The sequence below is a fragment of the Peromyscus californicus genome, unplaced genomic scaffold (assembly GCF_007827085.1).
Source record: "Peromyscus californicus insignis strain IS unplaced genomic scaffold, ASM782708v3 Scaffold_3__1_contigs__length_106647218, whole genome shotgun sequence".
In the NCBI taxonomy this organism is placed as follows: Eukaryota; Metazoa; Chordata; class Mammalia; order Rodentia; family Cricetidae; genus Peromyscus; species Peromyscus californicus.
The window spans coordinates 3,099,542-3,113,504 of NW_026294551.1; the positions used below are offsets into that span (position 1 = coordinate 3,099,542).

A 13,963-nucleotide genomic window follows, 5' to 3' on the forward strand; every position below is an offset into this window, starting at 1 on the left:
CTTTCTCTATGAAGTCTGTGGGGATTGGCACCTGATGCACCCTCATCAGCCCAGTCTCTACGTTGTCCCCATGGTCCTTAGGGGGCTATTACTGGACACAGCTTCTTTTGTCTACAAAGCATAAATGCCCAGCCAGTTCCCACCCAGGAGTGCCTCCTTCCAGTCCAGAGCTAGGAAACTGAGGAAGAATAGGCAGAGCCTAGGGTGGACGTAGCTTCTTATCCATGGCTGGAAGAAAGGGGACCTTGAATCTCAGCCACCTCCTGCTTCCCACAGTCTAGCCTCCAGTGCTTTGAATTCCAGTCCTCTGGTGGTCCATGGGGAAGAGAAGGAGTCCTCAGACCCATCACTGCACTGGACTCCCCAGACAGACCTTGCAGGGGCGCAGGTAGCTCTGTGAGGCAGGGGCAGAGTACAGGGCCTTCTACTATCCAGCAGGGATTGGGTCTGGGTTGGAGGGGTCCTGCAAGGACAGGAAGGGCTGTGTGGGGTCCTTATTCTGACTCCTGTCACCCTCTCTGTCATTTGGGACTTTTGTGCCTTCGACTGCCCACGTATCTCATGGTCCCTTTTGGCAGCCAGTGAAGACCCAGGCCACTGTACTGTCCCACGTAGAGAGCCCGTGGGTGTGGCCCTTGCTTCCATGCTCTTCCACTATTCCCTTGTGTCCCGATGGCCTGGCTGTCCCCTTAGTCTTTCCTCTCTCTGCAGGCCAGGAGTCTCCTGTACCAGTTCCGCCTTCTGCCACGGATCCCCTGCAGCCTACATGACCTGTGTAAGCTGTGTGGGACAGGCATGTGGGACAGTGGGTACATGCCAGCTGTGGAGTGTGCCGGCCACCACCCGGGCTCAGAGAACTGTCCCTATGGGGGCACAATGGAGATGCCATCACCCAAGCCCACAAGAGAAGGCAAGAAGGGCCCGAAGGCACCGCGGGAGGCCTTTGGTTTCCGCAGATAGGAAAGCCTCTGCCCTTGACACGGAGCAAGAGCAACTCCCTGAGGTCCTGGGCAAGTGGGAGGGGGTGGGGATGGACATGGAGGGAACAGAATCTAGAAATACAAGGAAAGGCCTCTGGCCAATGTGAAGAGAACCTTGTCACCATGATGACGGAATCAGACTCTAGAAGTGACAGCAGGTATCAGATGTGCCGAGAATTCAGCTCCTGAAAGGCTGGCCCAGGATGTCTGGCTACCGCGCTGGAATACAGGCTGCTGGCTGGCTGGCTGGGGGATTCCAGCAGAGCCCCGAGTCCCTCCACGGAGCTGCGGCAAAGCAGGGTCTAGAAGAGGCTTCACCCTCACATCAGCACCAAGGGGCACAGAGGAGCAGCACTGTCCTGAGTGAGTCAAGCATATTTCTGAAGCTTCCTGGTCACAGCTGTAAGGCCGGTGTGAAGACACCAGTCCAAAAAAGAAAGAGGAGAGAGAGAGAGAGAGAGAGAGAGAGAGAGAGAGAGAGAGAGAGAGAGAGAGAGAGAGAGAGAGGAGGAGAGAGAGAGAGAGAGAGAGAGAGAGAGAGAGAGAGAGAGAGAGAGAACAGATGTTCAGACCTGAGCTTCCCACAGTGTCCATGTGAGTGTTGGGAAGGACATGTCCACCCTGAGCCAGAGGCACGGGCTGGTGGACAAGTGTCAGATGTACCTCTCACTGGGGTCCTCCCCTTAGGATCTGAGGTTTTTCCCCTCTCCCAAAAACAGCAACCAACTGGAGCCTAAATGGGTTGAGGGGTGTGGTATGTGCAACCATGAGGTCCTCTAAAGAGAAAATGCTTGGTCCTGGGGAAGGGGGTATATAAATCCTCAGCCAAGACAGAGGCATCTGAAAGAGCTGTGGAGGTGCCTCCCGCCTCCATGCAGGACCTGGGTCCCTGTTATGCAAGGGGGCGTCTCTGCTGGCTGAGCAACACTGGGGTGCTCTGCCTCTTAAGAAGAAAAAGGTCAACCTCCACACTCCACCCTCTAAAGCTGAGGGTTGTGGTTGGATAAAGGTGTGTTCCAGAGCATTCCTAGCCAGTGTCCCCAAAGCTGGTGCAAGCAAGGAGCCTTGAACCCTCCATCAAGGGCTGAATCCTTGTGGGAATGCAGGGGCAAGGGTGGGCGGAGGTGCCCGCCCTGCTACTGGCTTTTCTCACTGAGAGTGGCACTGCAGGACGGTGCCGCCACGTTTAAAGGGAGCTGATAGAATGAAAGACGAGGTCTCACACAGCCAGTCCCCTTCTCCATGAGCCCGCCCCTTCTCTGAGGCATGTTTGAGGATGTGGGTCCTTGTAGGAAGAGCCTTTGGTAGAGAGTGTCCTGGTCTTGGAGGTACTCTCCATTATGGGCAACTGTGAAGTCCTGAGAGTGGCCTTTTTATCCCACTTGCTTTCTGTTCTAGCTCCTGACCTTTCTGGAAGCTAGGGCCACAAGCAGGCACATCCGCTGTCCAGCACCACAGTAACAGTATACGGGACACAGCCTCAGTGGCTAGAACCACGTGCACCAAGCTGGCACACACAGCTTTGGGTCAGCAGTCTAGGCTGGGTGGTTCTGGTCTTGGATGGGATTGCTCACTCTCTTCTGAGGTCACCATCTCTGAAGTCTCGTTGGGGGCGGGTGGCAGCACTGGCCTCTGGGTCTTGGGTCACCCCCTGATGGTAGAGGCAGGAACGTGCGGTGTTTTTCTAAGTGTTGGTGGGTAGCACACTTGCTGACCACCTGAGGGGCAAAGCAGGTTGCCCGGCCGAAGCCATGATGTTGGGGAAGCGAGCTCTGGGCTTCTCTCAGCAATCGTGTAGCAGAAGCCTGGTAATTCAGAGGGGTCCCGTCTGCCTACCACCCCAGGAAATCTAGGTACAGATCACCCCTTTCCCAGGGAGGAGGAGCCAGCTCCTACCCTCCCCCTCCCAAGATCACACTCCTGGGCTGCACCCCATCTCCTTCACACCCACTCTGCTGTGTTGGGGTGGGGCCAGGGGGAGCAGTCCAGGGATTCACTCACCCTGGAGAGTCTCAGTTAGAGAGCAAGAATCTCTAGCTCCCATTGCTCCCGAGACCCGACCCAGAATGGTCAGTGACAGCCTTGTGCCAGGTATCCCCCCTAGTCCCGTGGACTACTGGATCCTGGTGTTACCTGCAGCATTAAGCCAGCTGGGGCCTCTGCAGCCGGACGGACATGGTGTGTGGGCTCCCTGAGCCCTGCTCTGCTCTGAGGAGTGGGGAGGCCCCGCACGCGGAGCACAGCAACCTTAATCTGGATGCAATTAGAGGAGACCAGCCAAATACCCTGTGGCAGCTGTTACCCCAGGATTATTCCCAGCCAGCAAAAGGCATTAGGGTGATAATTCAGTCATTAGACTTCTAGCCTTCCCACCGCCAGGACATACAAATCATGGGTAATCAGCCCGCACACCATCCCTTGGCCACGAGGCTTATTTAACCCATTTTTTAAAATGACACTTAATGCTGTTGACCAGCACGCCTGTGTGCGCATGCTCCACCACTAATGTCTGTGCTGACGACGTTGCCTAGTGTCACCGGGGCTCTGATAGAGAAGGACACCTGTGATATGTGCGTGTGTGCCGGCACTGGGGAGGCATGATGCCCACCTTGGAAAGGGTTACTCATTTCTGACTCACTCTCCAAGTAGAAGGGACAGTGTTGGGGAGGGCGTGGAAGCAAGAGGAGATGTCGGCGTTGGAGAAGAATGTGTGCTCCTCCACCTGGGCCAGGGTCCTCACTGGGTACAGAGAAGACACTGCTTCCCCAGAGAGTTCCACCTCAAGTGCCAGCCAGGAGGCCTGGCCCGCCTCTGTAGATGGAGCTATGTGGTTCCTGACCAGTGGGGGTCAGGGAGCGGAGCAGGTTAAATTCAGGAGGGGAAGAGTTTGGTCTTGGCTTCTGAGTCTTTGCTAAAAGTGGTATGAAGCCCTTGCTGCATGGGAGGAAGGCAGCCCAAAGAGGGTCTCCTGGAGCTGGTGCCTTTGACGGCCCTGGGCACGGAGAGAGGATGGTAATAGGAAATGGGGAGAGGATTGCCGGCTAGATCAGGGGTCAGCTCCTAAAACGTTCCCCTGCCCTCTTGCCTGTATTCCTGTTTTGTTTTTGCTGTGCCAAGGGGGCAGTCTGTGGAACGTGGGGCCCACACATGCTAGGCAAGTGTACTGCCTCACTGAGCAAAACACCCACCCCATCTGCTTCATGTTTGACAAAATTAATTCAGATGGAGATCAGCCCCCACAGTGCCAGGAACCCATCCACCTGTGGCCTCCACTATGTAGGCTCCTTCCGCTGTAGTCAGGCTGGGGTTGTCAGGGACATCCGGGGCTGGCCAGACAGAGGGAGGGGCCTGGCAGAGATCCCTGGAGGCCACCCTGCCCAGGAGGGAGAAAGATGGCAAGTCCCCTGGAAAACTTACACAGAGTATAGCCTGGGTTAGAGGTGGGCTACCAAGGGGACACGAGGAAGCTGGCTAGCCTGAGGCTAGACCTGACAGATCCCTGGAGTCCCTGAAGAGCCGAGCAGCCTCTGGACAGTAGTCTTGTGTTTCTAAAGAGGTTGTGTTGCATTTTGTCCTGGGCTAACCTGGACTAGAGGGAACCACCCAAACCTAAGAAGCCAGTTTCCCCAGAGCTTCCCTGGCAGGGAGTGAAGGGTTCCCCTAAGCCATTTCCTCGCCCATAAAAGGTGAGCCAGCCTCCTTCAAAAGACTGTCTGGGGATTTTGTTGTAAAGGCTGCCACAGGGGTGCCCAGGGACCTCACCTGCCACTCAGGGAAGAGCCCCCTGGCCTTAGCCTTCCGCAGCAGTGACCAAGATGGGCTATCCGCTCCCATCGAGTGCTCTCCCTGGTTTGGAGTCAGCAAACCCATGCCTCTCCCATGCATCCACGTTTCTGTGTGTCCTCTGCAGAGGGCAAACCTCTGTACCTCCTCTGAAATTCACTCTGTGCCACCCACGCCTACCCTGAAGAAAAGTGAGCCACAGAGCCACCTCAGCGGTCTTGGCCTGCGCCTGTCTGTGTGCATGTGCTCGTCCGTGGACGGCCTCGCCCACGGCAGGGAAGATCCTTTCATGAGGACGCTGCACTTCCTGAACAGCCGCATGCAGATGCCCACCACCGCCGTTCAGTTCCAGGCGGGAGGCTGGCGGTTCAGGTTCGCAGAGGTCAAGTCACATGACTGTCTCTCTTCCACACTTTGAAGATAAGGAAGAGAGTTTTTTGTGTATTTTGTTTTGTTTTTAAAGTAATGAAATATCCCCATTGCCGATGTCTACGGCAAGTGATTCGTTTCTCTGATGTGTTTTGTTTTTTTTAAGCAGTTTCCTTCTGATCAAGGTCAGGGCTGGTCACATGATCCTTGTGAATCATGACTCTCATGGATTCCACACAAAGTAAATAAAATAGTATTGCCACACACATGGTCCGACGTCTTCAGAGAAGTGGCCAGGTCAGACCAGGTCTGGCTCTAGGGCTGGGCAGAGAGGCCCTGTGGAAGAGGTATGAGGCCTTTAGATGTGGCCAGCCTGCCCAGCTCCTTGACTGGTCTGAGATCACTGGGGAGGGGAGCTGGTGAGGCCTGAGAGGCAGAACCCAAAGGGAGGGTCAGCAGGCCTGGCTCTGGGAAGGCCAGGGACATGGCCAGAAGGTCATGCTGGGCCTGGCAGTGGAGAGAAGTGACTTGGAGAACTCAGGAGTGCTTTATGGGCCTCATGACCATTAGCTCGGAGCACATGGATCCCAGGTTACCCAATGCCTGGAAACAGTATTTGACAGGGCCTTAGATGCCCTGTTCCTGTCTCAGGAAAAGTCCGAGTCAGCCTGTGTGTACTTCCTTTGGGAGACAATCAGTATATTGAAACTTGGTGGGTGTAGGCTGGGCGTTAAAGGGGAAATTCAAGCATCGTCACTGGGGTCTTGCTGTCTTACCAGCACTGGGAGCCAGTCATCAGGACATGGAGCCAAGGGGTGATGAGAAGACATGTAGGGTCTCTCTGGGCTCTATAGAAGCTTCTGGAACAAATGGGGTGGGAACTCCAGTCTTCACCTGAAGCACCTGTTGGAACTTTGAGCTGCTTCCACGTGACTTATGTATGTACTGGTGTGCCCCCGCAGAGGTTAGAGGGGCCAGGAGGTGAGTAGCCTGATAGTCCTGTGTCAAAGGTCTGCCCACCTTTTACCTACCTGTCCTTGGCTTGGACATGTTCATGCCCAGTGTGCCCTGGTGAGCATTGGAAGGTGCCAGCTCAGCCCAGAGAGTCAGCTCATGAGGGTGTTAGAGGCTCGTTCCCTGTAGAGATGCCTCCATCCACTTGGAAGCAGGAGGGCCGCTGGCCCAGCCGGCCTTGGAAGAGAAGCTGCACTGTCACTGGGGTGCTGGTGGTGACCGGTGGCCAAAGGGACAGGAGGTAGCCAGCCGGGTGCTCCCAGCCTCAGCATCTCTGAGGCCTGTGTCTCTGTGGAGGGTGGCATGGATCCAAGGAACAGAAGTCACTTCTCCTCACCCGCCCTCATAGGCCAGTCCCACAGGGGGCCGAGGCCCAAGATTATTCCCATTTTGAGCTACAGACTGGGCAGTCACAGCCCATTGAAATAGTGTGGACTTGTGTGGCGTTCCTTAGGGCCTGGGACACATGTCCCACATTGTGAGACTCACATAGACAAGACCGTCCACTCCTCTCTTCCTTCAACTAGGCAAACCTTGACCTCCCCATCCCCACAGCACCTTGGGCCCCCTTCTACAGCCCCGAGCAGTAATGGTTCATTACATGCCTCCCCTCACCACAGCTAAATCCCATCTCTCCAGAGCCGTCCTGGTTACGAGGGTCCTCCTCCATTGCCTCACAAGCTGAGAGTCCAGAAAAAGTGGATCATTTGCCGAGCACACCCTGAACTCCACACGGACCCTCACTGTCACAGAGTCACCCAGTCTCTGGTGCCCGGGCACCAACACGCCTGTGTCTCACCTTGACAGGGGAAGAGCATCTCAGCAGATCCTCCATGATGAGGAGTCTCAGGCCTGCTCTTTCTCTGTTACCAAGCAGCTGCCCTCCAAAAGGACAAGACCAGAGGACACCTACCGCTGGCCAGGTCTGGGACATCCAGATTCTAACATTCCTACATTTCAAAAGGGACGGCCGGCTCTCCACCTCTCCACCTGTGTCCTCCTTCTACATCTCAGGAGAGTTACAGCTCTCTGATTCCTGTGTGTGTGTGAGGTGGGGAGGGGCAGGGATTTAAACAGTGTATAAAAGCTGTTTCATGTCCAAACAGGAGAGTAGGTCTTAGGCCAGACTCTTCCGGTTATTCGACCCCAGGCAGAAGAGGACGCTTCACATTATCATGGATGACAGACTTCCAAGTCCATGAGGCTGAGAGGAGGGTGCCTTGAGGACACAGAGTCCCTAGTGGGGACAGCACCCGGCTCTAGCCACCCTCTGCCACAAAACGGGAGTGCCCTCTGAACTGAGACACATTTAGGAGGAAGATCACTTGTCCCTGGCCATAAGCAGCCATGCGCAGATGCAGTAGAAAAAGACACCCAGGCCAGGGTGTCTCTTGGCTGCAAGGCAACAGGGAATGCACACAGCACATACAGCAGCGGCTGTGGCCAGGGGCCAGGGTGGGGCCCTCTTGGTAGAGTGAGAGGCCAGGGCTTTGGGTGGTTCAATTAAGAGCTGTGGCCAGCATGTGAATACCATCTGCAGAGGATGAGAGCAACACACAGTTAGCAGAAAGAACACCAGAAGGCAAAGGGCAGACTTATTTCAAAGGAAGACTGCGAGGGAGTCAACGCTGCCAAGTGTTGGTTGCAGAGGGAGCACCCGGTAGTGGACTCTCCACATTGCTTTTCTTGTGGAGAGTCCTGGACAAAGAGACTTGCAGCTGCTGGAGTCACTGCCAAGGGGGCAAAGGGAGTCTGCAGGTTGTCTGTCCCAGAAACATCCTGTCCATCTTCCCCCAGAGCCCAGCGCTCTGGGTGTGGCTCAGCCATGACCAGGAGAGGTTGCAGCCAATGGAGGCTCCACCCGCTAGCCCGCAGGGTCCACCCACGTGTAGAGATGCTAGGTGAAGACACTCTGGCTTCTGAACTCAGAGAGTTCTGCATCCCCATGTTTCCATCCATGAGAGGGAATCCAGTCCACTTGAAAAACTGAACTGTGCTGGAGGTCCACTGTTAGCACATCTGGGGCGGTTGTGGAAGGAAGGACCGACCTGCATGACAGCCCCAGGCTGAGTCCCTCCCTTCCAACCTCCTCCTGCCACTATTGCAGGCTGTAGCAATAAGGCACGGAGCCTACAGACCACCCGGGTGCCCCTCCAAAGCAGGCTCAGACCTCTTCCACCAGAAGTTTAGGCTCTTATTTTCCCAAAGCCAGCACCCTGGTGGAGTCCTGGGAAATGTCCGACTGTGCCAAATGGTTCATTTAGATGGAGCGTTTCCCCACTCTTGGGTCTTCCTGTTTGATTGGCCACACACAGGACTGCCTGCCTCAGGCAGTCAAGCATAAATGGAGTTTCAGGGGTGTGATCAGTGACCCTGAAATGGTGGGGGCTAGTTGCACAAGTGTCCAGGGGGCCTGGATGCTTGCAGATGAGATCCGCCATTTCCACCAGGGACAGGATCCAGGTAACAGGGACAGAATTTGGCTGGGACAAATGTGCCTGCAGGTACCCACAGGAAGGTTGGAAGTGAAGGTCCTGCCTGCTTTCTGCCTGGGCTCCCCCTTCCTTCACAGTGGCCACAGTGCTCCCCCAAGATGCTGCAGATTTGCAGGCTGAGTAGAAGGACCACAGCTCTCCCCTCAAGAATAACACAGTTGCTGGGGTATCCCCAAAGAGGACTGCAGTTCAACTATGGCTCACCAGATAAGCCTGGCCCTGGCTGGGACTTTTGCTCAGAACCTCCGTACCGACAGAGATGAGTGTGTGTGGGTGTGTGGGGGTGTGTACAACGAGCGTTGGGTTTCCCCAACCTCATAGTTCCAGAGCTCCATAGAGGTTACTCCACTGAGGGAGGTAGGCAGGGGGGGTGCTTTGCCAGGAAGAGGGCTAGAGGGCTGCACTGGCCTCCCCGACCCCTCTCAGCTCCCGTTCACTTGACAGATGCCAGCCACACTTCTGCATAAGACACAGAGCACGGTGGGATTCATCAGCAGTCAAACCTGCAAGGCCTGGGCTTCTCACTAGCCCTGGCTTCTGGGAAGGGCCAGGCAAGATCTTCACCCAAAACCCTGTCTGAACCAAGGGTTTAGGATGGTACTTGGGCACATCAAGACATAACATCTTCCCGAGGACTTTTAGGGACTCTTCGGGACTCTGGGACTTCCACGAAAAAGACTGCCTTCCCTCACCATCCCATGCTCTGCTCTACAGAGACCCTTATGGCGACTTCTGATTTCATACCCAGTGTGCTCATCCTACCTTGCACGTCATCACACACGCCACCACAGAGCCGCCGTGTGCAGGGGGCCTACAAAGTAAGGACCAGGGTCCTAAAAGTGCGAGTGTCAGGGCAGCAGAGGGACTGGGTCTTCTTGAGTTGGGAGCCTGGGGACTCAGCTGAGGGAGAAGGGGAGGAGAGGAACACCCTCCATCTAACCATAGCAGGTGCGTTCCAGGTAAGTATTAATAACTCATGATGCAGGGAACTGGGGAGAGTCTTGTTACAAGGACCCTGTGCAAGCCCACAGCCCTGAAAACCATACTGTCCTGGAGGCCTGAAAGTATCCGCAGACCTCCCCCTCCAGGAGGAAAGCAGGCCTCTGGCTCCAGCCCCCTCTGGGTCTCCCCAGCCCTGCTCCACCCCACTCCTAAGCACCACCCCCAGGAACCAGCTGCAGCCAGGACACCTCGCCTTCAGTGGACCTTCCCTGTCTGTCTGTCCTTATGGAACCCGACAGACACATGGGGCCTTAAGTCCTGTAGTGACAGAAAAGAAACTTCTTAGGCCTCAAAGAGTACCAAGTGTCAGGAGCCACCATTGTCTGTCCCTGGGTGGGATGAGCAGCTGGGCACAGAACTGTTGAAGGACACCACCAAACTTGACCTCTTCCTGCCCCTACAGCAAGTCAGCACATGTACCATGGGGCTACAGGCAGCTGCCTTGAGCGTAGTCCTCGTGGACTCTGGAGTTGGGCCTGTGCCTGACCTTGTGGTCTGGACAGTTGTCACCCACGGGGTCTCTTCTCAGGGAGAAGCACAACCATCCTTAAAATTGGAACTATGGTCACTCTTAAGAGGTAGTGGCATTCTTTGGCCAAGACAGCAGGAGAAGGTGGGGACAAGAAGCTTGGACAAAAAAAGCCAGCCCCACAGCCTCCTTGGTCAGCTGATGCTTAGCCTAGTCTGGCTCTGGCTCGAGTGTTGCCTCAGCCCTTGGGGATGGAGCCTGTACAGGGAATACTGGGCTTCTGGGCCTGAAGAGTGCCATGGTGGGCACCTCCTCCTTTGAGGCAGATGGGTACCTCCCTGCAGATGGCCACCCCACCACCTCACACCAAGTACTCTCCAAGGCAACACTCACAGGAGGGCACACCAGAGTATTCCAAAGGCCTTAGAAATAACATCGAGTACTTCAAGAAGGCAGGAGGTCCAGCAGCCATTGTCTGTGCCCCTAGGAGTGAGGAGCAGGGAGCTCACTGAACTCTCAGAATGGCCTTGGAGATCGCTCACACCTGCCCTTTCCGGGCCTCAGATGCCATCTTTGTATAAGCGGCAGATTGGTGCCTGCAGCAGCCTCTTGGGTCTTTGCAGGATAATAAATTAATAAACTAGGGCCCTCCTGAGGGGTCAGCAAATACTGTCTGATTGGAGGAAAAGCACCCCTAATATGGACACATGCCAGGGTACACAGATCGTAAAAGAGACAGAAATATGTTGATAAGATTGGTCCTCAGGCACAGAGTCTGCTTGAAGACCCCTGGGGGGCTGGGGTGTAGCTCAGATCGTAGACAGCCTGCCTGGCGTGCACAAAGCCCTGAGTCTGATACCCAGTGTACCTGCAATTCCAGCAATTTGGAGGTAGAGGCAGAAGGATCAGAAGTTCAAGATTATCCTCAGCTTCATATCGAATTTGAGACCACTCTGGTCTATATAAAACCTTGTCTGGAAAAAAAAAAAAAAGATTAGGAACCTACCCCTACCCCCACCCCGGCAGAGTCTGTTTGCAGACCATCAAGGGAGATCGGGAAGACAGGAGTTGCTTTCTACACATAGCCAGAACCGTCCGCATATGGACAGTAATAGCACATAGCTCTCCAACTTGCTTCCAGAACACAGAGAACTAACCCATAACTAGTCCCCTGTGCCTGCGCTCAGTGATATCTTGTGGCAGCCAGAGGACTAGCATCTGAGTCCTTGAAAAGTGTCCTATAGAGAGGGGCTGGATGAAGGTCTCCTAAGTGTCTCCATCTGTTGCTATAATTCGTTCCCAGGGGGACACATAAATAATGTCCACCCCTCCTCCTAAGGAAGCAGGTTCTCACCGAAGTTCATCTGGGGAACCAAGGAGTTTATTGGGTTTTCTTTAAAGAGCACAAACGAGGGGTTATATCAGGGGTGTGGGTGTTCTTTCCCCCAAAGCCAGCACTCAGCAGGGACGATGGCTTTCCCATAGCTATATAGATAGAGCCCCTTAGTCTACCTTGGCCTATATACCCTAGCCCTTCCCATGTACAGTTGGGGTGGTGTCCTATGCAATGTGATAGGGTGTGGCTGGAAACTCGGGTGACCCTGCCCAGCCCTCAGGAGGGCGGTATAAACCATCAACAAGCCCAGCTGAGACAATCTTTTGCAAGAGAACACAACTGAACACCCCAGCATGGCTGTTGTTTGGCTCAGAGGATAGTCAAGCACCGTCCCATCCCAAAGCCTCAATACAAGTAACTATCTCCGAGCCCGACCACCACCATAGGCTGAGGCAACCTGATCACAGGTATGAGAAGGTGTGACCGACCAGGCGCAGGGGTTGGGAAGCCTTTTACCCCGTACCTCTAGGTTGTCTCTCAGATGAGCAAAGGGGGCAGAGTGGGCATGGTGTGGTCACTCAGCTATAGAATGACTGGCTCCAGTTCATAATCAAACCACAGCAGGGACAAGGGTCCTGCCCAGCAAGGGCTGAGGACACAGGGGCATACGATGGAAGACATCCCAGACCTAGAAGGCCACCAGGGCCTGACCCAGCTCAGGGACATTGCCACCCTCTATGGCTCTGAGACATTCAGGTCTCCAGTAGCGCCATCCTATGCCCAGAAGCCCCTGCTCTGGCTAGGGGGTGCATGAAAGCAAGAAGCCCCTGGATACAGACTGGTCCCTCTGCTGAATGACCCTGGTCCCAACAGGCAGGGGCTCACACATTAGTGTCGTTATGTCTCCCCTAAACTGATTTAATTCTCAGTGAAGGGGCAGGGGTGTCAGAGCTAGTAAGTGGCCTTGATGGGCTGGAGGAGTGGCCAGGGAAGGGCTTCTCTGGAGCTTTGTAGGGACTGAAAGGCTCTTAGGAGGAGGGGGATCTCATGTCCTGATGGGGGGCTTCTGGCTTTGGGCTTCCATTCCGAGGAGAGCCCTAGAGAAATGAAGAATGACAGGGGCTGATGACCAGGGGACCCCACACTGGGTGGGGGACAGACTGGGGCCCCAAGCCAGCAGACTGGAATGCATCTGGGGCATGGTTGTCAGAGCTCACTGACTGCCAGCCAGCAGCCCCCACCCCTCACCTCAGCCACTCACAGGGAGCGAAGGACAAGGCTGCAGCACCTGACAGCGGTGGTCTCGAAGTCCGGCTGCCACCTGCTCTCAGTAAGAGCCAGAGGGCCGGAGCAAGGACTCATTGGCCACCAGCGTTGGCAAACACAGAATGGGGACCCTGGAGTGGCACCAATCTACAAAGTCAAGGGCTGGGGATGCACCTTGTACGGTCTAGAACCTAGACAAGAATTCTCAGTCTCTCCTCGTCATGGCCACGAGAGGGAGAGCTGTTCTCGCCCCCATTTCCCAGGTTGGGAAACTAAGGTACCGAGAGACTAAGTGATTTGCTTGTGGTCACACAGCTGCTCTTGACCAGCTGGATTTAAATTGGGGCAGATTTTCAGTACAAGAGTAGGTGTTCCTGGAAAAACCCCTGGAGCCTAGAGCCATCCCCACTGAAGCTCAGCCTGGGTTCCCCGGGAACTCACAGAGAGAGGTGTTCAGGTGGACGTGGGAGAGGAAGTGAAAAGCCTGGAGGCCTGCTGTCACTGTCCCTACACAGACAGCGCAAGGGACAGCCTCAGAGACCAGAGCAGTGCAGCCAGATGGAAGCCCTGAGCCACAGCTCCAAGCTCAGGCCCTACAAATGACAGCCTTCCCTGTGCCTCAGTTTCCCCTCTATACTGACACAAATAGGACACGGGTAGTCAGTGAGTGACTGCCAGCTTAGAGTTGACTCTGGATTAGTGCCAGCTCAGAGTCCTGACCCCCATAGGGCATAGGACGTAAAGAAAGAAAGGCACAGGAATCCACGGAGCTGCTGTGGGGGTGGAGGGGCCGTCCCTGGCCTGGTCTCTGCTATCTCGGGTCCTTGAACCTTCCATTCTGCTTTGCAGTTGGTTCAGGAGGCCCAGCTGCCTTTCCTGCCTCCGTCCTTATCACTGGAACTTCTAACTACTACAATGGCTGATTGTGCTTCTCCCGGGTGCGGCAGAACTGCTGGACACCCCCCAGCCCTCTCTCTTTCTTTGATGGCTTTGGGACTATAATGGGTCCCATTGTGATTCATTTTTTCAGGTGACAGTGTGGTCCTTGAGTTGAAGGGCAGTGGGGGCTTGGGAGAAAGTGGCAGAGAAGCCCTCACCCGACCCTGAAGGTAACCAGGGAGGCAAGAGAGGGAAATCTCAGAGTGTGACTGCTTGTGTCTTTGGGAGGCCTCTTGCTTACCAGCTGTGTTTAAAATATTCAGCTTCTTGTTAAACACAAATGTTTCTTTTTTATTCAGTTTTGACAAAA

General features: G+C 55.0%; 1 protein-coding gene across 1 annotated transcript in view; it reads left to right on the top strand.

The window, feature by feature from the left end:
* Tbc1d16 (TBC1 domain family member 16) overlaps nt 1–5,398 on the top strand; it is an 84,643-nt gene extending 79,245 nt beyond the window's left edge. Inside the window, 1 exon segment of the mRNA XM_052757698.1 lies at nt 712–5,398. Within this exon segment, the coding sequence (XP_052613658.1) occupies nt 712–960 (249 nt within the window). The 3' untranslated portion in view covers nt 961–5,398.
* The last annotated feature ends 8,565 nt before the right edge of the window (nt 5,399–13,963 follow it).